Here is a 24,551-nt window from a genome sequence, read left to right as displayed (position 1 = left end):
CCTTGACTCCGTTCTAAATGGCTTACTCCTTATTCTTAAACTGTGGCCCCTGGTTCTGGACTCCCCCAACATCTCCATGTAGAGGTGGCAAAGGGTCGGCATGGGTCGAATATTGTGAACACCAGGAACATGGAGAACATGGATAGGTTTCACAGAGTGCTGGAGTTACTCAGCGGGTCAGGCAGCATCTGTGGAGAACATGGATAGGTGACGTTTCCGGTCAAGATTCTTCGGTTTGTGTGTTATATGTCATGTGTTTTATGACTTGCCTCAGAAACGTTATTTAACCTATCCTCTCGCCTTCAAACTATGCGGCTTAGTTCTACTCCAAGCTCTACCTGCTGAGGTTAAACTTAAGGGCCTGTCCCACGAGCATGCGATTGCATGCGGCAAGCGCAACCAAACCGAAAGCGGGGGCCGCGCGGAGGTCGAGTGATCCCGTACGAGTTGACGTGAAGTTCGAGCGAAGTCCGCGGCAAGTTCGCGCTAGGCGTACGCCGTCAAGACGCTGCGTACGGCGTCAATACACTGCGTACGGCGTCGAGACGCTGCACACGCCCGTCGAGGCGGTGCGTACGGCGTCGAGGCGGCTGCGTGCCGGTAGGCCATTGCCGCGCGGAATTTTTGAACAGTGTCAGTTTTCCGGGCCCCGCGCGATGTCGGGACCAGCTCCGCACAACTCCATTCGTCTCCGGCGATCGAAGTTGGACTTACCCCGCGAGGCCGTACGGTTCAAGTGACCACGTTAGGTCACGCTTGCCGCATGGAGTCGCATGCTCGTGGGACAGGCCCTTTACTGGAGGGAAGGGTGGGGTGTGGCATCAGCTCTGTTCTCACATGCAGTTGGTGCACACTGCAAGGCTGGATGTCCTGCTGCCATCTGTGCGCTGGTCTGAACAACTGCTCCACAACTTCCCCACATCTGGCATTGTTAACCATACACTTTAAATCATGCAATTGCAAAATGTTCCAAATGCTGGCATGGAACTGTGGCGTGAAACCGTGGCAAGAAGGCTTGTGGCATATCGCACTGAGTTGTGAAAGCTGCCAACAACATGTATTTTTGTTGGAATCACAGCTCTGACCAGATGGCTGTGGGTATGTTGAGTATGGAACAGCTTTGCCTCAATGCTGGGGAGTTGCTATAGAGTGTGGAGTTTCAGTGTGTGCTTCCTAGGCCGATTGTGCCTTGCTACTGGCTCGTGCTTTATTTATCTTCCCGTGGTCTTGATACTGTTTTCTCATCTGATCCCTTTGTTTAGGTAAAGGCAGCTCAAGCATTTCGTCGGACATCAGTTCGAGCACAGATCACACGCTGACCAAAGCTGCAAGGAATGCAGCTGCCAGTGAAGGTAAGCATCTGGTCCTGGTTAAACGCTGTCCTTCTGAGCACGCACGGCTGTCCATGGGAAAGAAATGCTCCTTCATTCAAACCAACTACTCTTGCTCGATTGCACCATTTGTTTTTCTGTAAAATAAATAAATGAAGCTGCTCAGAAACAAACAGCCCCCTCTTGTGAATGAAAACACAGTTCAATACTGAAACCGGAAACTCCACATCATCCACTAATCCCCCTGCTCCCGTGGACAAGGGTCTCCACCCAAAACGTCACCTACCCATGTTCTCCACAGATGCTGCCTGACCCGCTGAGTTACTCCAGCACTCTGTGAAGATCTTTAGTAAACCAAGTTTGGTTTCAAGAAATATAAGTGTTTAATGATCATATGTACCTACATCGCAACGATGAAATTCTTGCTTGTTGCAGCTTAACAGGCCCATAAATGCAAAACACACTGGTACATAAATAATCACCACAATTAAATCAATGAATAACCAGTGTTCTGCAGTTGTATAGGGCTCTGGTGAGACCACATCTGAAGTATTGTGTACAGTCTTGGTCTCCTAATTTGAGGAAGGACATCCTTGTGATTGAGGCAGAGCCGTGTAGGTTCACGAGATTGATCCCTGGGATGGTGGGACTGTCATATGAGGAAAGATTGAAAAGACTAGGCTTGTATTCACTGGAGTTTAGAAGGTTGAGGGGGGATCTTATAGAAACATATACAATTATGAAAGGACTGGACAAGCTAGATGCAGGAAAAATGTTCCCAATGTTGGATTAGTCCAGAACCAGGGGCCACAGTCTTAGAATAAAGGGGAGGTCATTTAAGACTGAGGAAAAAACTTGTGAATTTATGGAATTCCCTGCCAGAGAGGGCAGTGGAGGCCAGATCACTGGCTGGATTTAAGAGAGAGTTAGATAGAGCTCTAGGGGCTAGTGGAGTCAAGGGATATGGGGAGAAGGCAGGCATGGGTTATTGATTGGGGACGATCAGCCAAGATCGCAATGAATGGCGGTGCTGGCTCGAAAGGCCGAATGGCCTCCTCCTGCAACTATTTTCTATGTTTCTATGTTAACTGTAATACTGTTGCAAACAAATACCAAAGTGGGTAGGGCATCCACACACACACACAGTCCACAGATGATCACAATTGCTGAGGTTAGTGTTGTGCAGTGTTCTAAAGCCTAATGGCTGTCCTTGAACCTGGAGGTCACAGTTTTCAGGCTCCTGTACCTTCTTCCCGATGGTAGCAGCGAGATGAGAGCGTGGCCAGGGTGGTGTGGGTCTCTGATGATGCCGGCTGCCTTTTTGAGGCAGCGCCTCCTGTAGATCCCAGCGATGGTGGGGAGGTCAGTACCTGTGATGGACCGGGGCAGTGTTCTGTTGCAGTTCAGTTGATTGTCACGTGTACCGAGGTACAGTGAAAAGCTTTTGTTGTGTGCTAACCAGTCAGCAGAAAGATAATACATGATTACAATCGATCCACTCACAGTGTATAGATACATCTAGTGCAAGGTAAAGGCAGCAAAGTCCGATCAAGGATAGTCCGAGGGTCACCAATGAGGTAGATAGTAGTTCAGGACCACTCTCTGGTTGTGGTAGGATGATTCAGTTGCCTGATAACAGCTGGGAAGAAACTGCCCCTGAATCTGGAGGTGTGCGTTTTCACACTCTGTACCTTTTGCCTGATGGGAGGGGGGGGAGAAGAGGGAGTGGCCGGGGGTGAGACTGGTCGTTGATGATGCTGCTGGCCTTGCTGAGGCAGCATGAGGTGTAGATGGGGTCAATGGAAGGGAGGTTGGTTTGTGTGATGGTCTGGGCTGTGTCCACAATTTGCTGCAATTTCTTACGGTCTTGGATGGAGCTGTTCCCAAACAATAGGCAACAGGTGCAGGAGTAGGCCATTCGTCCCTTCGAGCCAACACCGCCATTCAACGTGATCATGGCTGATCATCCCCAATCAGTACCCCGTTCCTGCTTTCTCCCCATATCCCCTGACTCTGCTATTTTTAAGAGCCCTATCTAGCTCTCTCTTGAAAGTATCCAGAGAACCGGCCTCCACCGTCGTCTGAGGCAGAGAATTCCACACTCACAACTCTCTGTGAAAAAGTGTTTCCTCATCTCCGTTCTAAATTGCTTACTCCTTATTCTTAAACTGTAGCCCCTGGTTCTGGACTCCCCCAACATCGGGAACACGTTTCCTGCCTCTAGCATGTCCAAGCCCTTAATAATCTTAAGGGTCTTAATAGTCTTAATAATCTTAATAGTCTGAAGAAGGGTCTCGACCCGAAATGTTGCCTATTTCCTTCGCTCCATAGATGCTGCCTCACCCGCTGAGTTTCTCCAGCATTTTTGTCTACCTTAATAATCTTATTTGTTTCAATGAGATATCCCCTCATCTTAAACTCCAGAGTGTACAAGCCCAGCTGCTCCATTCTCTCAGCATATGACAGTCCCTCCATCCTGGGAATTAACCTGCGGAACCTATGCTGCACTCCCTCAATAGAGAATGTCCTTCCTCAAATTAGGGGACCAAAACTGCACACAAAACTCCAGGTGTGATGCATCCTGATAAACTGCTCTCCATGTTGCATCTGCAGAAGTTGGTGAGAGTTGTTGGGGATATGCCAAACTTCCTAAGCCTTCTAAGGAAGTTGGTGTGTTTTAAGGAGTTCTAAGGAGGCGTTGGTGTGCTTTCTTGGCCGTTGCTTCAATATGGGTGGTCCAGGAGAAGTTGTTGGTGATATTGCCTCCTAGGAATCTGAAGTTGTCAACCACGTCTACTTCAGCACCGTCAATGCAAACTGGGGTGTGTGAACCGCTTCACTTCCTGAAGCCGATCACTATCTCTGTCTTGCTGACATTGAGAGAAAGGTTGTTGTCTCGACACCAGGACACGAGGTCCAATCTCCTTCTCATCATTACTTGATATCCGGCCCACAGTGGTGGTGTTGTCTGGGAATTTGAAATGGAATTAGATTTGTACCTGTCTGCACAGTGGTGGGTGTACAAGGAGTAAAGAAGGGGGCTGAGAACACAAGGAGGGGGCAGTGTCCACCCCTCTCTGTCGACCCCATCATTCCTGGGCGTTTGAGTTGGTGAACCAGGCCGTGATACAACCGGTCAATATGCTCTCGACCGTACATCTGCAGACGTTCACCACAGTATTCATCGACAAACTCAATCTCCTCGTGCATCGTTGATGGGGATTCTTCACGATTGCATCAATGTGTGTCGTCCGGGACAGAGCTGCAGAGACATTCACGCCCAAGAACTTGGAGCTGTCGACTCTCTCCCCCACTGATAACAAGAGGAACAAAGTTACACCATGACAAGATCTCAAAACTACAAGGATGGAGCAACTAGATTCATAAACGCTGCGAGAAAAGACAGCAGTGGCTTTGTTGTACCTCTGGTGTAGATGGTGCTGCAGCTATCTCTCCCGCACTGCTTCACTCAGCTTAGGGATGATGTTTTACTCCTCAAATGCTGTCTGTCTGTCTCCCTCCCCCTCCCCTTCCCTCACCTCTTCCCATCCCCTTGCTCTTGCTCACTAGACAAAGTGCTGGAGTAACTCAGCGGGTCAGGCAGCATCTCCTGCCCTCTCAGTAAGGCCTCTCTCAGTTGGAAGGGTGACAGGGACTGGAGAACATGAGAAGTTTATGGGAGTGTGTTGATCAGCTGATGGCGACAGCTATCCGGGCCGCTGAGTGCCGACTCCAACCCTCCCACAGAGTTCAGGAATTCCATGTTCTGACCTCGGCCAAGAGCTTTTGGCAGGAAGGGAGAGGGAAGCTGGAAACTGCAGGAAACACCAGCTCAGGATGCTCACAGTCCCTGTGGACACCTCAAATGTCTCCTCCAATGGCTGTTTTAGTTTACATTTAACGACTAAATACCAAGCCAGAAAAATGTATCTGTTAACAGTAAAATAATCCAGCGATTATAAATGCAAAATGTTCAGTGCGGATTTGTGTAAAGTTGTTTTAAACTAATGTAGGTGAAATTGAAAATTGTTATCTGCTTATTTTAGTTGTGAATTTGTATTACATTTTTATAGAAAAATATATATTTTTTACTCAATGCATGTGAGCAGTTGCTGATGTTGATCCTTTTCCCAGCATGATATTGAATCCGTTGGAGCAGGAGATTAGTGCTGGACTGGACATTGGACACTGGACATTGTACACTGGACATTGGACACTGGACATTGGACACTGGACATTGGACACTGGACATTGGACATTGTACACTGGACAGTGGTCATTGGACAGGACACTGGACATTGTACACTGGACATTGGACACTGGACATTGGTCATTGGACAGGACACTGGACATTAGTCATTGGACACTGGACATTGTACACTGGACATTGTACACTGGACATTGTACACTGGACATTGGTCATTGGACAGGACACTGGACAGGACACTGGATATTGGTCACTGGACAGGACACTGGACATTAGTCATTGGACACTGGACATTGTACATTGGACACTGGACATTGTACATTGGACATTGGACATTGTACACTGGACATTGGACACTGGACATTGTACATTGGACACTGGACACTGTACACTGGACATTGTACACTGGACATTGTACACTGGACATTGGACACTGGACACTGGACATTGGACACTGGACACTGGGACACTACACTGGACATTGGACACTGGACATTGGACACTTTACATTGGACACTGGACACTGGACACAGGACACTGGACACTGGAAATTGGTCATTGAACACTGGACATTGGACACTGGACACTGGACATTGGGCACAGGACATTGGACACTGGACACTGGTCATTGAACACTGGACATTGGTCATTGGACACTGGACATTGGACACTGGACATTGTACACTGGACATTGGACACTGGACATTGGACACTGGACATTGGACACTGGACATTGTACATTGGACACTGGACACTGTACACTGGACATTGTACACTGGACATTGTACACTGGACATTGGACACTGTACACTGGACATTGTACACTGGGCACTGGACATTGTACACTGGACACTGGGCATTGTACACTGGACATTGGACACTGGACATTGGACACTTTACATTGGACACTGGACATTGGACACAGGACACTGGACACTGGAAATTGGTCATTGAACACTGGACATTGGACACTGGACACTGGACATGGGGCACAGGACATTGGACACTGGACACTGGTCATTGAACACTGGACACTGGTCATTGGACACTGGACATCGGACACTGGACATTGGACACTGGTCATTGGACACTGGACATTGGACACTGGACAGGATATTGGGTTGACGTTACAGTCATGGGAGCAGCAGATCCGTGTGTTTGTCAGTGCTGGACAGGGCATTAGGATGTCATGTGGAGTCTACTAGATGTTGGGGATACATTTTCGGGGGAGAGACAGAGAGTGGGGGGAGGGGAGAGCAGGGAAGAGAGAGGGAGAAGGTGGGGGTGAGAGAGGGAAAGAGATGGAGTGGGGAGAGCGAGAGAGAGAGACTGGGGGAGAGACGGAGAGCATGGGGGGTCAGGGAAACGGGGGGGGGGGGAGAGAGTGGGGGAAAGGTGAGAGTGAGAGAGAGAGAGAGAGAGAGAGAGAGAGAGATGGAGAGAGAGAGAGAGAGAGAGAGAGAGAGAGAGAGAGAACAGAAAGAGAGAGACTGGGGGGAGAGAGACAGTGAACATGGGGGAGGGGAAGGGATTGGGGGGGATTGAGAGAGAGAGAGAGTGGGCGTGAGACCACACTTGGAGCAATGTTTGCAGTTCCAGATGCCCAGCTATAAGACAGCAGGCAACTGGAAGTGTAATTGCTCGGTACCAAAGACACAGGCGGGCAATATGTGGACAGGTCAACACGAGAACTTTCAGTTTAGTTTATTGTCACGTGTACCGAGGTACAGTGAAAAGCTTCTGTTGCGTGCTAACCAGTCAGCGGATAGACAATACATGATTACAATCGAGCCGTCCACAGTGTACAGATACATGATAAGGGAATAAGTGCAAGGTTAAGCCAGCAAAGTCTGATCAAGGATATTCGGACAGTCACCAATGAGGTAGATAGTAGTTCAGGACTGCTCTCTGGTTGTGGCAGGATGGTTCAGTTGCCTGATAACAGCTGGGAAGAAACTGTCCCTGAAACTGGAGGTGTGCGTTTTCACACTTCTGTACCTCTTGCCCGATGGGAGAGGGGACAAGAGATCATAACATCATGTGATAGGAGTAGAATAAGGTCTTTTAGCCCATCAAGTCTACTCCGCCGTTCAATCATGGCTGGTCTACCTCTCCCTCCTAACCCCATTTTCCTGCCTTCTCCCCATAACCTCGGACACCCGTACTAATCAAGAATCTATCTTTCTCTGCCTTAAAGATATCCACTGACTTGGCCTCCACAGCCGTCTGTGGCAATGAATCCCACAGATTCACCACCCTCAGCTCCTTCCTAATGGAATGTCCTTTAATTCTGAGGATGAGACCTCTAGTCCTAGACTCTCCCACTAGTGGAAACATCCACGTTAACCAAGCCTTTCACTATTCTGTACGTTTCAATGAGGTCCCCCATCATTCTTCTAATATTGAGACTAAAAACGTCACCCATTCCCTATCCCTCATTTTGTGTTGATCCTGAATGATGTTTAGCTGTAAACACAAAATGCGGGAGTAACTCAGCGGGTCAGGCAGCATCTGTGGAGAACATGGATAGGTGATGTTTCACAGAGTGCTGGAGTAACTCAGCGGGTCAGGCAGCATCTCTGGAGAACATGGATGGGTGATGTTTAACAGAGTGGTGGAGTAACTCAGCGGGTCAGGCAGCATCTGTGGAGAACATGGATAGGTGACGTTTCAGAGTGCTGGAGTAACTCAGCGGGTCAGGCAGCATCTGTGGAGAGAAGGAATGGGTGACGTTTCGGGTCGAGACCCTTCTTCAGACTGATGTCAGGGGAGGGGGTGGTACAGAGATAGAATGTTGTCGGAGGCAGTAAGACTGGTGGGAGAACTGGGAACAGGGAGGGGATGGAGAGAGAGGGAAAGCAAGGGCTATTTGAAGTTAGAGAAGCTTTATCAGTCTTTAACCACATTTCAGCAGCAAAGCTGATGAGAGTGCCCCCTCTGGTGGGTGCTGCTCAGCACTACAGGCTGTGCTGCCGTCTTGTCAGTCTGTGTAGGAAGGAGGTACACAAAAAAGCTGGAGAAACTCAGCGGGTGCAGCAGCGCCTATGGAGCGCAGGAAAAAGGCAACGTTTCGGGCCGAAACCCTTCGGATGCTGGATTTCACCAAAGATGGCTGCAAATCAGAGCCGGATTTACCAATTGGCTTCATAGGGCCTCAAAATCTAGGGGGCCTCCTGCCAAGGTGTAAAAAAATAGAGAGAAAAAAAATAGGTGCGCAATCAGCGATAATTTCAGCGAATGATCAGTGAAGTGTGCGCATGCGCGGAGCCTCGGGCCAGAGGCCTGCGGAATCAGCAGTAATTTCCAGGCGCTTTGAAGTTGTGTATTACAGAAATTAGTTACTTGAAGCTTCAATAAAGTTTAAGTAAATTAGAATTTTTCATTTGCCTCACAACAATTTAAGCAACTCATTTTCAGAAGTCAAGCAGTCCGACATCGGGATGTAGTAACTATTGAAACCACAACCTTGGATCTGGATCCCAACTCACCTGCTGCTGCAAAGGCTTGGAAGCACTGGCTTTGTATACTAAATAACTAAATAACTTATTTGATGAGTGTGGCAATGATGCACCAGACAGACTCAAGACATTAATAAGCTCCGTCTATTCTGATGTATATGATTACATAGAGGAATGTACAACTTATGATTCTGCTATTGATGTACTAAGCAAACTCTTCGTTAAGACACCCAACGTAATATTTGCTCGACACCTCCTTGATACTCGGAAACAAAAACCTGGTGAGTCACTTGATGAATTTTTACAAGAACTTCAAAGACTTAATAAAGACTGTGCCTTCAAAGCAGTTACGGCTGATCAATAATGACAGGAAGTTATTCGAGACTCTTTTATCCATGGTTTGGCATCGCCTTTAATACGACGGAGACTATTAGAACACAAAACCTTGGATTTACAGTCAGCTTACAATCAAGCTTACTCATTAGACTTGGCTCAGAAAAATTCAGATGCTTATGGCTCATCTAATGTGTATTCTGCTGCAACTACTACAAAAGAATTTCACCCACGTACTAATATGGAGCAAGCTGAAACAATTTCTACTGATAAAGGTGCCCTTGCTGCGGTATATAATTATTCAAAAAGGAAGTGTTACTTTTGCGGGGGGTAATATTCATAAGAGAGAGACATCTCCTGCTCGAGAGGTAACTTGTAATAGTTGTGGCAAGAAGGGACATTATTCTAGAGTATGCAAGTCCAAAGCAACTACTAAAAGTGTGACTGCTGCCATGTATACGCCTTCTTTATGTGCAATTACAGCTGCATTTCCTCAGAGCTAGTCTCATGCAGCTACAACGGGATCCATTAATGGCCATACAGTTAATGTACTACTTGATTCTGGCCGTTCATGAAAGTTTTATGAGTGAACAAGTTGTGTCTCGACTAAATCTAACTATAATTCCTTCAAATAGAGAAATCTCGATGGATCTTCTGACAACTCTCAATATTCGAAATTATTGGATCTTGTACTTTTGTAGACTTTATTCTGAACAGAAAGGCCAGTTAGTTATAAATCTGTGTGTCTTGGTATTTTGAAAAATTTGTGTAGCAACATAATTCTAGGTCAAGATTTTCAGAAACTGCACAGATCACTTCAAATAATGTATGAAGGAACTATGCCTGATCTTGTATTGTCAAAGCCACCAGTATTGTGTGGTTTTTCTGCTGCATCTGTTGAATGTTCTTCATTATTCACTAATTTATCCTCTAAGAGCAAGCCAATTGCCACAGAATTAAGATATTTTAGTAAAGATGATAGGAACTTTATCAACACAGAAGTGACTAATCTTTTACGAGAAGGTATCCTAGAACCCAGCTCTTCGCCTTGTAGTCGTGGTTAAGGACCCCTTGGAGAGACATAGAAAGAGACTCTGCATTGATTACTCTCAAACTATAAAACAGTTCACGGAGCTTGATGCATATCCATTACCTCGAATAGAAGAGATTATTAATACATTAGCTAAGTATAAGATATTCTCTACTTTTGACCTAAAAAATGCTTACTACCAAATTCCTTTGAAGGAATCAGAGAAGAAACACTGTGTTTGAAGCAAATTGGAAATTATATCACTACTGCAGAGTTCCTTTTGGTGTAACAGCGTGGCTGTTTTTCAGAGAGAGATGGACAAACTTGTTGAACAAGAAAACCTTAAAGATACTTTCTCTTATCTTGATAATATAACTATTGCAGGAAAAGACCAAGCTGAACATGACGAAGATGAAATACGGTTTTTAGATGTTGTACATTCTAAAAATCTAACATTAAATGAGGCTAAGTCAATAACATCAATGTCGTCAATTAATATTCTTGGTTATTGGGTTGGAAATGATATAATCAAGCCTGATCCAGAAAGACTCCGCCCACTCCAAGAGATATCTGTTCCAGTTGCATTAACCTCTACGAAGGGTTCTTGGGATGTTTGAATATTATGCTAAATGGATACCAAATTTTTCTGACAAAATTCAACCTTTGATTAGAGCTAAATCTTTCCCTCTTGACTCTACAGCAATTGGTGCCTTTACTTCTTTAAAGAAACAATTAGAATCTGCGACATTACACGCCATCGATGAGGATCTCCCCTTTGTTGTTGAATGTGATGCCTCTGATTTAGCAGTATCAGCAACATTAAATCAAGGAGGACGGCCAGTGGCGTTCATGTCTCGTACTCTCCAAGGTAGTGAATTGCACTACCCACCCGTTCCAGGACAAGGGGTCACAGCTTAAGGATAAAGGAGAAATCCTTTAAAACCGAGATGAGAAGAACTTTTTTCACACAGAGAGTGGTGAATCTCTGGAACTCTCTGCCACAGAGGGTAGTTGAGGCCAGTTCATTGGCTATATTTAAGAGGGAGTTAGATGTGGCCCTTGTGGCTAAGGGGATCAGGGGGTATGGAGAGAAGGCTGGTACGGGATACTGAGTTGGATGATCAGCCATGATCATATTGAATGGCGGTGCAGGCTCGAAGGGCCGAATGGCCTACTCCTGCACCTAATTTCTATGTTTCTATGTTTCTAAAAGGAAGCTACAGCAATTATTGAAGCAGTGAGAAAATTGAGTCATTTCCTTGCTCGCCAGCATTTCACTTTGATAACAGATCAGCGTTCAGTAGCTTTTATGCTGGATAATCGGAAACGAACGATGATTAAAAACAGTAAAATTCATGAATGGAGGATTGAATTATCTGCATATAGTTATTCAATTGCGTACAGCCCTGGTAAGGATAATGTTGCTCCGGATACATTAACTCGAGCATTTTGTGCCTCTGTTCATTCTTCTGCACTCACTGATCTTCACAATGGGCTGTGTCATCCTGGAGTCACTCGTTTGTTACACTATGTTCGTTCCAAAAACTTACCTTTCTCTACAGAAGATGTGAAGATGACGTGTGCATCATGTAGAATCTGTGCTGAAATAAAACCAAGGTTCTTCCGTCCTGAAGAAGGAAGATTGATCAAAGCTACTCAACCTATGGAACGTTTGAGTTGACTTCAAAGGGCCTTTACCATCCTCATCTCGAAATGTTTATATACTTACCTTAGTTGATGAATATTCGAGGTTTCCATTTGCCTTTCCTTGTCCAAATATGTCAGCTGCTATGGTTATCAAATGTTTAGATCAACTGTTTTCATTCTGTGGATTTCCAAGTTACATACATTCTGATAGGGGCATCTCATTCATGTCAAAAGATTTAAAAGACTACCTTTCTAATAGAGGAATTGCAACAAGTAAAACAACACCATATCATCCTATTGGAAATGGTCAGGTTAAGAGGTATAACGGAATCATTTGGAAAGCAGTGAAACTGGCTTAAAAGTCAAATGACATGCCAGATCAGCATTGGGAATGTGTTCTACCAGATTCATTGCACTCCATCAGATCTCTACTGTCAACTGCTACCGATATTACTCCACATGAGCGGTTATTTAACTTCAAACGCCGTTCTTCTACTGGTACTTATCTGCCATCATGGTTGACTAGCCCTGTGCCTGTGTTGCTTCGTCGTTATGTCCGATTAAATAAGAATGAGCCTTTTGTTGATGAAGTTGAACTGACTGATGTCAACCGTTCTTATGCAACTATCAAGTATAAGGATGGACGTCAGTCAACTGTCTCACTTTGTGACCTTGCACCATGTCCGTCTTCTCCATCAGCTCCGTCACTCCTTGATAACACTAATCGAGAACTTCCTCCAACACTCCCATCTCCCAACTTCCATCAACACTATGGAAACTTCTATCAGAAATTCAAAAATTGTAAATCTAAATAACAATATGAGTGAAGTTGATGACCAAGCAATGTATGTACCACCAGCTATTGAAACACCATTATCTCCTGAAACTCCAGTGCTGCAACGGTCATCAAGACGTACTAAACCTCCTGACCGTCTCAACTTATAAATAGGAGGGGAGAATGAAGTGGGCGCATATGTGGGGCTCTTCGAGAGTGTGCGCATGTTCGGGGCCTTTCCAAAGTGTGCGCATGTGCGGGGCCTCGGGTCGGCGAGGCCTGTGGATTCGGCGATAATATCCAGGCACTTTGAAGTTGTATATTACAGAAATTAGTTACTTAAAGCTTAAATAAAGTTTAAGTAAATTAGAATTTTTCATTTGCCTCACAACAATCAGCCATGATTATATTGAATGGTGGTGCTGGTCGAAGGGCCGAATGGCCTACTCCTGCGCCCATTTTCTATGTTTCTATGATTTGGGCCATTCGGCCTATTAAGTCTACCCCAAAATGCAATCATGGCTGATCTATCTCTCCCTCCTAACCCTGTTCTCCTGCCTTCTCCCCGTGACCTCTTACACCTGTACTAATTAAGAATCTATCTATCTCGACCTTCGAAATATCCACTGACCTGGCCTCCACAGCCGTCTGTGGCAAAGAATTCCACAGATTCACCACCCTCTGACTAAAGAAATTCCTCATCTTCTTCCTAAAGGAACATCCTTTAATTCTGACGCTGTGACCACTGGTCCAAGACTCTCCCACTAGTGGAAACATCCTCTCCACATCCACTCTATCCAGGCCTTTCATTATTCTGTACGTTTCAATGAGGTCCCCCCACATTCTTCTAAACTCCAGCGAGTACAGGCCCAGTGCCGTCAAACGCTCATCATAAGTTAACCTACTCATTCCTGGGATCGTTCTTGTAAACCTCCTCTGGACCCTCTCTAGAGCCAGCACATCCTTCCTCAGATATGGGGACCAAAATCGCTCACAACACTCCAAATGCGGCCTGACCAGTGCCTTATAGAGCCTCAACATTACATCCCTGTTGTTAACGGTTATGATATAATCTGAAAAGGGGCCTTGATCCGAAACATCACACAGAGAGCGGTGAATCTGTTGAATTATCTGCCTCAGAAGGTAGTTGAGGCCAGTTCATTGGCTAGATTTAAGAGGGAGTTAGATGTGGCCCTTGTGGCTAAAAGGATCAGGGGGTATGGAGAGAAGGCAGGTATGGGATATTGATTTGGATGATCAGCCATGATCAGATTGAATGGCGGTGCAGTCTCGAAGTGCCGAATGGCCTACTCCTGCACCTATTTTCTATGTTTCTATGTGTCTATTTTCGATATAGTTGGGATTATGGAGACATGGCTCCGGGGTGACCAAGGCTGGGAGCTAAACATGCAGGGGAATTCAATATTCAGGAAGGATAGACAGAAAGGAAGAGGAGGTGGGGTGGCATTGCTGGTTAAAGAGGAGATGAATGCAATAGCAAGGAGAGACATTAGCTTGGATGCTGTTGTATCGGTATGGGTAGAACTGCGAAATAGCCAAGGGCAGAAAACACTTGGTGGATTGTATACAGACCACCAAGCAGCAGTAGTAGGGAGGTTGGGGATAGCATCAAGCAGGAAATTAGGGATGCGTGTAGCAAAGGTACAGCAGTTATCATGGGTGACTTTAATCTACATATAGATTGGGCCAACCGAATCGGGAACAGCACTGAGAAGGATTTTCTGGAATGTATACAGGATGGGTTTTTAAACCAATATGTAGAGGAACTGACTAGAGGGCAGGCCATCCTAGACTGGGTATTGTGTAATGAGGAAGGATTAGTTAGCGATCTTGTTGTGCAAGGCCCCTTGGGCAACAGTGACCATAATATGGTGGAATTCTGCATTAGGATGGAGAGTGACATGGTTAATTCAGAGACTAGGGTCCTGAACTTGAATAAAGGAGACTTTGAAGGTATGAGATGGGAATTGGCTCGGATAGACGGGCAAATTATACTTAAAGGGTTGACGGTGAAGATGCAATGGCGAAGAATTAAAGACCGCATGGATGAACTCCAGAAATTGTTCATCCCTGTCTGGAGAAAAAATAAAACTGGGAAGGCGGCTCATCCGTGGCTGACGAAGGAAGTCAAGGATAGTGTTAAATCCAAGGAAGAGGCATATGAATTGGCCAGAGGAAGCAGCAAACCTGAGGACTGGGAGAAATTTAGAACTCAACAGAGGAGGACAAAGAGGTTAATTAAGAGGGGAAAAAGAGCATGAAAGGAAGCTTGCGGGGAATATAAAAACTGACTGTTAAAGCTTCTTTAGATATGTAGAAAGGAAAAGATTAGTGAAGACAATTTCAGGTCGCTTACAGTCAGAGACAGGTGAATTATAGTGGGGAAACAAGGAAATGGCAGAACAGTTAAACGAGTACTTTGGTTCTGTCTTCACTAAGGAAGACACAAACAATCACCCGGACACACTAGGGGACCGAGGATCTAGTGGGAGGGAGGAACTGATGGGAATCCATATTAGTCAGGAAATAGTGTTAGGTAAACTGTTGGGACTGAAGGCAGATAAATCCCCAGGGCCTGACGGTCTGCATCCCAGAGTACTCAAGGAGGTGGCCCGTGGATGCATTGGTGATCATTTTCCAATGTTCTCTCGACCCTGGATCAGTCCCTGTGGACTGGAGGGTAGCCAATGTAACTCCACCTTTTAAGAAAGGAGGGAGGGAGAAAACAGGGAATTATAGACCAGTTAGCCTTACATCGGTAGTGGGGAAGATGCTTGTTGATTGGGGATTGATGAAGGGGAAATCATGCTTGACTGATCTTTTGGAATTTTGAGGATGTAACAAGTAGAATGGAGATGGGAGAGCCAATGGATGTAGTGTTTCTGGACTTTCAAAAAGCCTTTGACAAGATCCCACGCAAGAGATTAGTGTGCAAAATTAGAGCACATGGTATTGGGGGTAGGGTATTGACATGGATAGATAACTCGTTGGCAGACAGGAAGCAAAGAGTGGGACTTAACAGGTCCTTTTCAGAATAGCAGGCAGTGACTCATGGGGTGTCCCATGGCTCGGTGCTGGGACCCCAGTTATTTACAATATATATTAACTATTTAGACGAGGGAATTTGCAGATGACACAAAGCTGGGTGGCAGTGTGTGATGCGAGGAGGATGCTATGAGGCTGCATGGTGACTTGAATAGGTTGGGTGAGTGGGCCGATACATGGCAGATGCAGTATAATGTGGATAAAGGTGATTTTATCCATTTTGGTGGCAAGAACAGGAAGGCAAATTATTATCTGAATGGTGTCAAATTAGGAAAAGGGGAGGTGCAACGAGACCTGGGTGTGCGTGCACATCAGTCACTGAAAGTAAGCATGCATGTGGAGCAGGCAGTGAAGAAAGCTAATGGCATGTTGACCTTCATTGAGTTTAGGAGCAAGGAGGTGCAGTTAGGAGCCACATCCTGGAGTTTGTGTGGCAGAGTCCCCTAACAGGAAGGCAAATTCTTGCCATATCTGAATGCAGCGCAAATCACCAGGCTAATTCCCGGGAAGGGGAGGTCATACGCGAGACCTGGGGGTGCTGGGCTTGTACACTCAGTTTCAAGGATGAAGGATAGCTTATGCATGTAGACCAGGGGGCAGTGAAGAAAGCTCAACGGCATGTTGACCTTCATGGGAGTTTAGGAGCAAGGAGGTCCTACTGCAGTTAGGAGACCACACCTGGAGTATTGTGTGCAGATTTGGTCCCCTAATTTGAGGAAGGACATTCTTGCCATTGAGGGAGTGCAGCGTAGGCTCACCAGGCTAATTCCCGGGATGGCGGGACTGTCATACGCTGAGACAGTGGGCCGACTGGGCTTGTACACTCTGGAGTTTAGAAGGATGAGAGGATATCTTATAAAAACACTAGACCAAGGGGGACCCGTTGGGTCCCGTCGCCCTCCTTCTCTCCGGGGAGATGTGGGATCCATTGAGTTACTCCAGCTTTTTTGGGTCTATCTTCGGGGGGGAGGCACTTCCTTCTTACACAGGGGAGGGGGGGAGAGGGATGCTGGGGGAGGAAGAGAGTTAGATTTAGCTCTTAGGACTAACGGAGCCAAGGGATATGGGGAGAAAGCAGGAACGGGGTACTGATTTAGGATGATCAGCCGTAATCATATTGAATGGTGGTGCTGGCTCGAAGGGCGAATGGCCTACCCCTGCACCTATTTTCTATGTTTCTATGAATTGGGCCATTTGGCCCATCAAGTCTACCCCGCCATGCAATCATGGCCGATCTATCTCTCCCTCCGAACCCCATTCTCCTGCCTTCTCCCCATAACCTCTGACACCTGTACTGTACAAGCCCTCTTGAAATAAATGCTAGCATTGCGTTTGGTTTCTTTACTACCGATTCGACTTGTAGATTCACTTTTCTGGGAATCCTGCACCAGCACTCCCAAGTCCCTTTGCATCTCTGATTTCTGGATTCTCTCCCCATGTAGAAAATAGTCTACGCCTTTTTTCTGCCACCAAAATGCACAACTCCACACTTTGCTGCACTATATTCCATCTGCCACTTCTCTGCACACTCTCCCAACCTGTCCAAGTATTTCTGCAGAGTCCTTACTGCCTCTACACTACCTGCCCCTCCACCTATTTTCGTATCATCCACAAACCTGGCCACAAAGCCTTCAATCCCCTCGTCCAAGTCATAGAAGCATAGAAGTTGGGAGGTGATGTCCAGTTGGATAAGACATGGTTGAGGGCACATTTAGAGTAATGTGTTCACCACCATGTTATACCATGTTTGCCACCATGTTATGCCATGTTTGGTCACCATGTTATGCCATGTTTGGTCACCATGTTCTATGAAAGATGTTGTCAAGTTGGAAAGGTTGTAGACAGGACTTAAGATAATGTTGCCAGGACTCGAGGGCCTGAGGTAGAGGGAGAGGTTGAGCGGGCTCGGACTTGAATACTTTGAGTACAGGAGGATGAGGGGTGATCTTATAGAAGTGTGTGCAAGATCATGAGAGGAATAGACTGGGTAGACTGTTTTACCCAGCGATGGGGAACCATGAACCAGAGAACAAAGGTTTAAGAGGGAAAAGATCCAAACAGATCCAAACTCTTTAGAGTCCTCCTCTCTATAGTTCCCTTTCACAATGACTCCGAAGAAAGGTCCCAACACAAAACGTCCTCTGGCCATTCCCTCTGGATGCTTCCTGATCCACAGAGTTCCTCCAGCACTTTCTGGATCGTCTCGGCGCAGACGGAGAATAAGAAGGGAAGAGACAAAGACTTAAGACTTTTGCCTTCCATCACAGTGAGGAGTTGCCTGGTGAACTCACTGTGGTGGATGTTAATTTGTGTTTATTGTGTGTTTTTGTAATTTTTTACTATATGTAGGACTGCAAGGCAACGAAATTTCGTTCAGACCACAAGATCTGAATGACAATAAAGGCTCCTTTGACTTTGACTTTGATCATCACAGGCATATCAAGGCGGCTGTTTTTGATGTTGGATGGAAGTTTGTGTGAATCATAAATGAAGCTGTTGCTAAATGTCCCGTGAATGTTGAATGATCGGCTAACGCGAGCTGTCTGTCTGTCTGTCTGTCTGCAGATTCTGACTTGAGTATGCGGACATTGAACACTCCCAGCCCAGCGCTGATCTACAGTGTGACCACATCGCCCGTACAGAACGGCCAGACATCCTCCACTTCATCGTCGTCTGTCACTGGGGAGGCCACCACTAAGGTGCCGACCCTGGTGCCCGTCCCCCCTTGTGGCATCAGGCCGGCCTCCAGGCTGCGGAGAGAACAGTCTCCCATCGACAGACTGCCAGACCACACGCTGATCGACATGTTCTCCCACCTCCCCACCAACCAGCTGTGTCGATGCACCAGGGTATGTCGGCGCTGGTACAGTCTGTGCTGGGACCCACGCCTGTGGAGGACAATCCGTCTAACGGACGAGACAGTCAACGTGGACAAAGCACTGCGTGTGCTGACGCGTCGACTGTGTCAGGACACGCCCAACGTGTGCCTCATGCTGGAGAACCTCATCATCCTGAGCTGCCGACGCCTGTCTGACAGGGGCCTTTACACCATTGCTCAGTGCTGCCCCGAGCTGCGGCAGCTGGAAGTACCTGGCTGCTACAACATCTCCAATGAAGCACTCTATGACCTGGTCTCACGGTGTCCCAACCTGGAGCAGCTGGACGTTTCAGGTAATTGTACGGCAAATACAGAAAAATATGCCAGCCTTATTCTGGCCACATGTACCCAGGTACAGGGTAGTCACGGTGGCACAGCGGTAGAGTTGCTGCCTTACAGCAAAATGCAGCGCCAGAGACCCGGGTTCCATCCCGACTACGGGTGCTGTCTGTATGGAGTTTGTACGTTCTCCCCGTGACCTGAATGGGTTTTCTCCGAGATCTTAGGTTTCGTCCAACACTCCAAAGACGTATAGGTTTGTAGGTTAATTGGCTTATGACAATAGACAATAGATGCAGGAGTAGGCCATTTGGCCCTTCAATGTGATCATGGCTGATCATCCCCAATCAGTACCCCGTTCTGCCTTCTCCCCATAACCCCTGACTCCACTATTTTTAAGAGCCCTATTCTGCTCTCTCTTGAAAGCATCCAGAGAACCGGCCTCCACCGCCCTCTGAGGCAGAGAATTCCACCACTCACCACTCTCTGTGAGAAAAAGTGTTTCCTCGTCTCCGTTCTAAATGGCTAACTCCTTATTCATAAACTGTGGCCCCTGGTTCTGGACTCCCCCAACATCGGGAACGTGTTTCCTGCTTCTAGCGTGTCCAAGCCCTTAACAATCTTATATGTTTCAATGAGATCCCGCTCATCATTCTAAACTTCAGAGTGTACAAGCCCAGCTACCCCATTCTCTCAGCATATGACAGTCCCGCCATCCCGGGAATTAACCTTGTAAACCTACACTGCACTCCCTCAATAGCAAGAATATCCTTCCTCAAATTAGGGGACCAAAACTGCACACAATACTCCAGTTGTGGTCTCACTAGGGCTCTGTGCAACTGCAGAAGGACCTCTTTGCTCCTATATTCGATTCCTCTTGTTATAAAGGCCAACATGCCATTCGTTTTCTTCACTGCCTGCTGTACCTGCATGTTTACTTTCATAGACTGATATACAAGGACCCCTGGATCCCGTTGTACTTCACTTTTCCCAACTTGACACCATTTAGATAGTAATCTGCTTTCCTGTTTTTGCTGCCAAAGTGGATAACCTCACATTTATCCACATTAAACTGCCATGCATCTACCCACTCCCCCAACCTGTCCAAGTCACCCTGCATTCTCATAACATCCTCCTCACAGTTCACACTGCCACCCAGCTTTGTGTCATCTGCAAATTTGCTAATGTTACTTTGAATCCCTTCATCCAAATCATTGATGTATATTGTAAATAGCTGCGGTCCCAGCACTGAGCCTTTCGGTATCCCACTAGTCACTGCCTGCCATTCTGAAAGGGACCCGTTAATCCCTACTCTTTGTTTCCTGTCTGCCAACCACTTCTCTATCCATGTTAGCACTCTACCCCCAATACCATGTGCCCTAATTTTGCCCACTAATCTCCTATGTGGGACCTTATCAAATGCTTTCTGAAAGTCCAGGTACACTACATACACTGGCTCTCTCTTGTCCATTTTCCTAGTTACATCTTCAAAAAATTCCAGAAGATTAGTCAAGCATGATCTCCCCTTCGTAAATCCATGCTAACTCGGACCGATCCTGTTACTGCTATCCTAATGTGTGGCTATCTCATCTTTTATAATTGACTCCAGCATCTTTCCCACCACCGATGTCAGGCTAACTGGTCTATAATTCCCTGTTTTCTCTCTCTCTCCTTTCTTTAAAAGTGGGATAACATTAGATACCCTCCAATCCACAGGAACTGATCCTGAATCTATAGAACATTGGAAAATTATCACCAATGCATCCACGATTTCTAGAGCCACTTCCTTAAGTACCCTGGGATGCAGACCATCAGGCCCTGGGGATTTATCAGCCTCAGTCCCATAGTCTATCCAACACCATTTCCTGCCTGATGTGGATTTCCTTCAGTTCCTCTGTCACCCCAGATCCTCTGGCCACTACTATATCAGGAAGATTGTTTTGTCCTCCTTAGTGAACACAGATCCAAAGTACCTGTTCCCCATCTGCCATTTCTTTGTTCCCCATAATAAATTCACCTTTTTTCGGTCTTCAAGGGTCCAACTTTGGTCTTAACTAATTTTTTCCTCTTCACATACCTGAAGAAGCTTTTACTATCCTGCTTTATTCATACTTTTTTTCACACAGAGAGTGGTGAATCTCTGGAACTCTCTGCCACAGAGGGTAGTTGAGGCCAGTTCATTGGCTATATTTAAGAGGGAGTTAGATGTGGCCCTTGTGGCTAAGGGGATCAGGGGGTATGGAGAGAAGGCAGGTATGGGATACTGAGTTGGATGATCAGCCATGATCATATTGAATGGCGGTGCAGGCTCGAAGGGCCGAATGGCCTACTCCTGCACCTAATTTCTATGTTTCTATTCTTGGCTAGCTTACCTTCGTACCTCATCTTTTCTACCCGTATTGTCTTTTTGGTTATCTTCTGTTGTTCTTTAAACATTACCCAATCCTCTTGCTTCCCACTCATCTTTGCTACGTTGTACTTCTTCTCTTTAATTTTTATACTGTCCCTGATGTCCCTTGTTAGCCACGGTCGCCCCTTACTCCCCTTGGAATCTTTCTTCCTCCTAGGAATGAACTGATCCTGCACCTTCTGTATTATTCCTAGAAACACCTGCCATTGTTGTTCCACTGTCATCCCTGCTAGTGTATCTTTCCAGTCAACTTTGGCCAGCTCCTCCCTCATGGCCCCATAGTCCCCTTTATTCAACTGTAACACTGACACCTCCGATCTACTCTTCTCCCTCTCCAATTGTAGATTAAACCTGACCATGTTATGGTCACTGCCTCCTAATGGCTCATTAACCTCGAGGTCCTTTATCAAATCCGGTTCACTACATAACACTAAATCCAGAATTGCCTTCTCCCTGGTAGGCTCCAATACAAGCTATTCAAGGAATCCATCACGAAGGCACTCTACAAAGTCCCTTTCTTGGGGTCCAGTACCAACCTGATTATCCCAGTCTACCTGCATGTTGAAATCTCCCATAACAACCACAGCATTACTTTTGCTACATGTCAATTTTAACTCCTGATTCAACTTGCGCCCTATGTCCAGGCTACTGTTTGGGGGCCTGTAGATTAGTCCCATTGGGGTATTTTTACCCTTACAATTCCTTAGTTATATCCATACTGACTCCACATCTCCTGTTTCAATGTCACCCCTTGCAAGGGACTGAATTTCATTCCTCATCAACAGTGCAACCCCACCCCCTGTTGGTGAGACCTGTCTGTCTTTCCGATAGGAGGTATATCCTTGAATATTCAGTTCCCACCCCTGGCCCTCTTGCAGCCATGTCTCAGTAATTCCCACAACATCATACTTGCCAGTTTCTAACTGAGCCTCAAGCTCGTCCACTTTACTCCTTATACTTTGCGCATTCATATACAGCACTTTGACCTCCGTATTCACTTCCCCCCTCGCAATTGGCCCTGACCTTACTCTGTTGGCCATTCTCGAGCTTTCCTTCCCATCAATTCGGGAATCTTTTGTAATTTTTCCTGTAGCCACTTCCCCTTCAACTCCATCTTTATACTCCCAATTTGTCAATCCCTCTCCCCCCACTATTTAGTTTAAACCCACACGTGTAGCTCTAGCAAACCTGCCTGCCAGAATGTCGGCCCCCCTCCAGTTAAGGTGTAACCCGTCCCTTTTGTACAGGTCACCCCTACCCCAGAAGAGACCCTAGTGGTTTATAATTGGCTTAATAAAAATGTAAAATTGTCCATGTTGGCGTTATGCAGAGTACTGCCCTGCTGGCTATAAGGTTCAGAAGGAAAGCTTTGACTGTCATGCTATACACAGCCAGGGAAAACAGGTTGTGGACAAACATACTAGACTGCAGAATATAGTGTCACAGAAACATAGAAAATAGGTGCAGGAGGAGGCCATTCGACCCTTCGAGCCAGCACCTTCATTCATTGTGATCTTGGCTGATCGTCCCCTATCAATAACCCGTGCCTGCCTTCTCCCCATATCCCTTGACTCCACTAGCCCCCAGAGCTCTATCTAACTCTCTCTTAAATCCATCCAGTGATTTGACCTCACTGCCCTCTGTGGCAGGGAATTCCACAAATTCACAACTCTCTGGGTGAAAAAGTTTTTTCTCACCTCAGTCTTAAATGGCCTCCCCTTTATTCTAAGACTGTGGCCCCTGGTTCTGGACTCGCCGAACATTGGGACATTTTTTCCTGCATCTTGCTTGTCCAGTCCTTTTTTTAATTTTATATGTTTCTATAAGTTCCCCCTCATCCTTCTAAACTCCAGTGAATAGTCTTTTCAATCTTTCCTCATATGACTGTCCCGCCATCCCAGGGATCAATCTCGTGAACCTACGCTGCACTGCCTCAATCACAAGGATGTTCGTCCTCAAATTAGGTGACCAAAACTGTATGCAATACTCCAGATGTGGTCTTACCAGAGCCCTATACAACCGCAGAAGAACCTCTTTACTCCTATACTGAAATCCTCTTGTTGTGTCACAGCATTGCAGTATTATAGTTCCAGAGAAAAGGTCCAATGTCAGCGGTGAGACAGGTTGGTGGATTGGACCTCACATTGTATGCGAGGAACGTTCACTAGTCTGTTTATAGAGGGGAAGAGGCTATTTGTGAATCTGTAAATTCAAATACATTCATAATTCATAGGAGCATCAAATCTACTCTGCCATTCAATCATGGCTGATCTGTCTTTGCCTCCTAACCCCATTCCCCTGCCTTCTCCCCATAACCCCTGACACCTGCACTAATCAAGAATCTTATCTATCTCTGCCATAAAAATATCCACTGACTTGGCCTCCACAGCCTTCTGTGGCAAAGAATCCCATAGATTCACCACCCACAAACAAATCCCATTTATCAATCCAGTAAATATTCATCAACCATTTGCCTCAGTTGTCAGGCATTTCCACTTTTTGGAACAAGGAAATGTAAATGCTGGTTTACAAAAAAAGAACAGAGTGCTGGAGTAACTCAGCGGGTCAGGCAGCATCTCTGGAGAATATGGATAGGTGACGAACAGAGTGCTGGAGTAACTCAGCGGGTCAGGCAGCATCTCTGGAGAATATGGATAGGTGACGTTTCACAGAGTGCTGGAGTAACTCAGCGGGTCAGGCAGCATCTGTGGAGAACATGGATAGATGACGTTTCACAGAGTGCTGGAGTAACTCTGCAGGTCAGGCAGCATCTGTGGAGATGGACTCCCTCAAACGGCCTTCCACCCTCTGTAGACCTTTTTATTTCTAACTTCCAGCGTGACATCAACCATCTCAACTTTTCCACTCCCCTTACCTACTCCAACTTCACCCCCTCCGAATGTACAGCCCTCCCTCTGCTCATTCTGCAGCAACCCTGGGATAATTAAACTCGCCGACAAGGGAGGTGCCGTGGTAGTCTGGCGTGCTGACCTCAACCACACTTGGGCCTGGCGACAACTCTCAGACACCGCCTCCTACTAATCCTTGGACCATGATCCCACAGGCCAGCACCAGCCCATAATCTCACTGACCGATTCAGATCTTATTGCTTCTGGCTGTCTGCCTTCCACAGCCTC

The 24,551-nt window shown here is 46.4% G+C and overlaps 1 protein-coding gene across 3 annotated transcripts in view; it reads left to right on the top strand.

Annotated features, from left to right (window-relative positions):
• fbxl7 (F-box and leucine-rich repeat protein 7) overlaps positions 1 to 24,551 on the top strand; it is a 59,176-nt gene that overhangs the window by 31,078 nt on the left and 3,547 nt on the right. For all 3 annotated transcript variants that reach the window (XM_055653080.1, XM_055653070.1, XM_055653089.1), the window contains 2 exons: positions 1,263 to 1,352; positions 18,413 to 19,018. In XM_055653080.1, the coding sequence (XP_055509055.1) occupies positions 18,427 to 19,018 (592 nt within the window). In that variant the 5' untranslated portion in view covers positions 1,263 to 1,352; positions 18,413 to 18,426. The remainder of the gene's footprint in view (positions 1 to 1,262; positions 1,353 to 18,412; positions 19,019 to 24,551) is intronic.

Source organism: Leucoraja erinacea, chromosome 2 (assembly GCF_028641065.1).
Source record: "Leucoraja erinacea ecotype New England chromosome 2, Leri_hhj_1, whole genome shotgun sequence".
Taxonomy (NCBI): domain Eukaryota; kingdom Metazoa; phylum Chordata; class Chondrichthyes; order Rajiformes; family Rajidae; genus Leucoraja; species Leucoraja erinaceus.
This window is presented reverse-complemented; position numbering and strand designations above follow the sequence as displayed.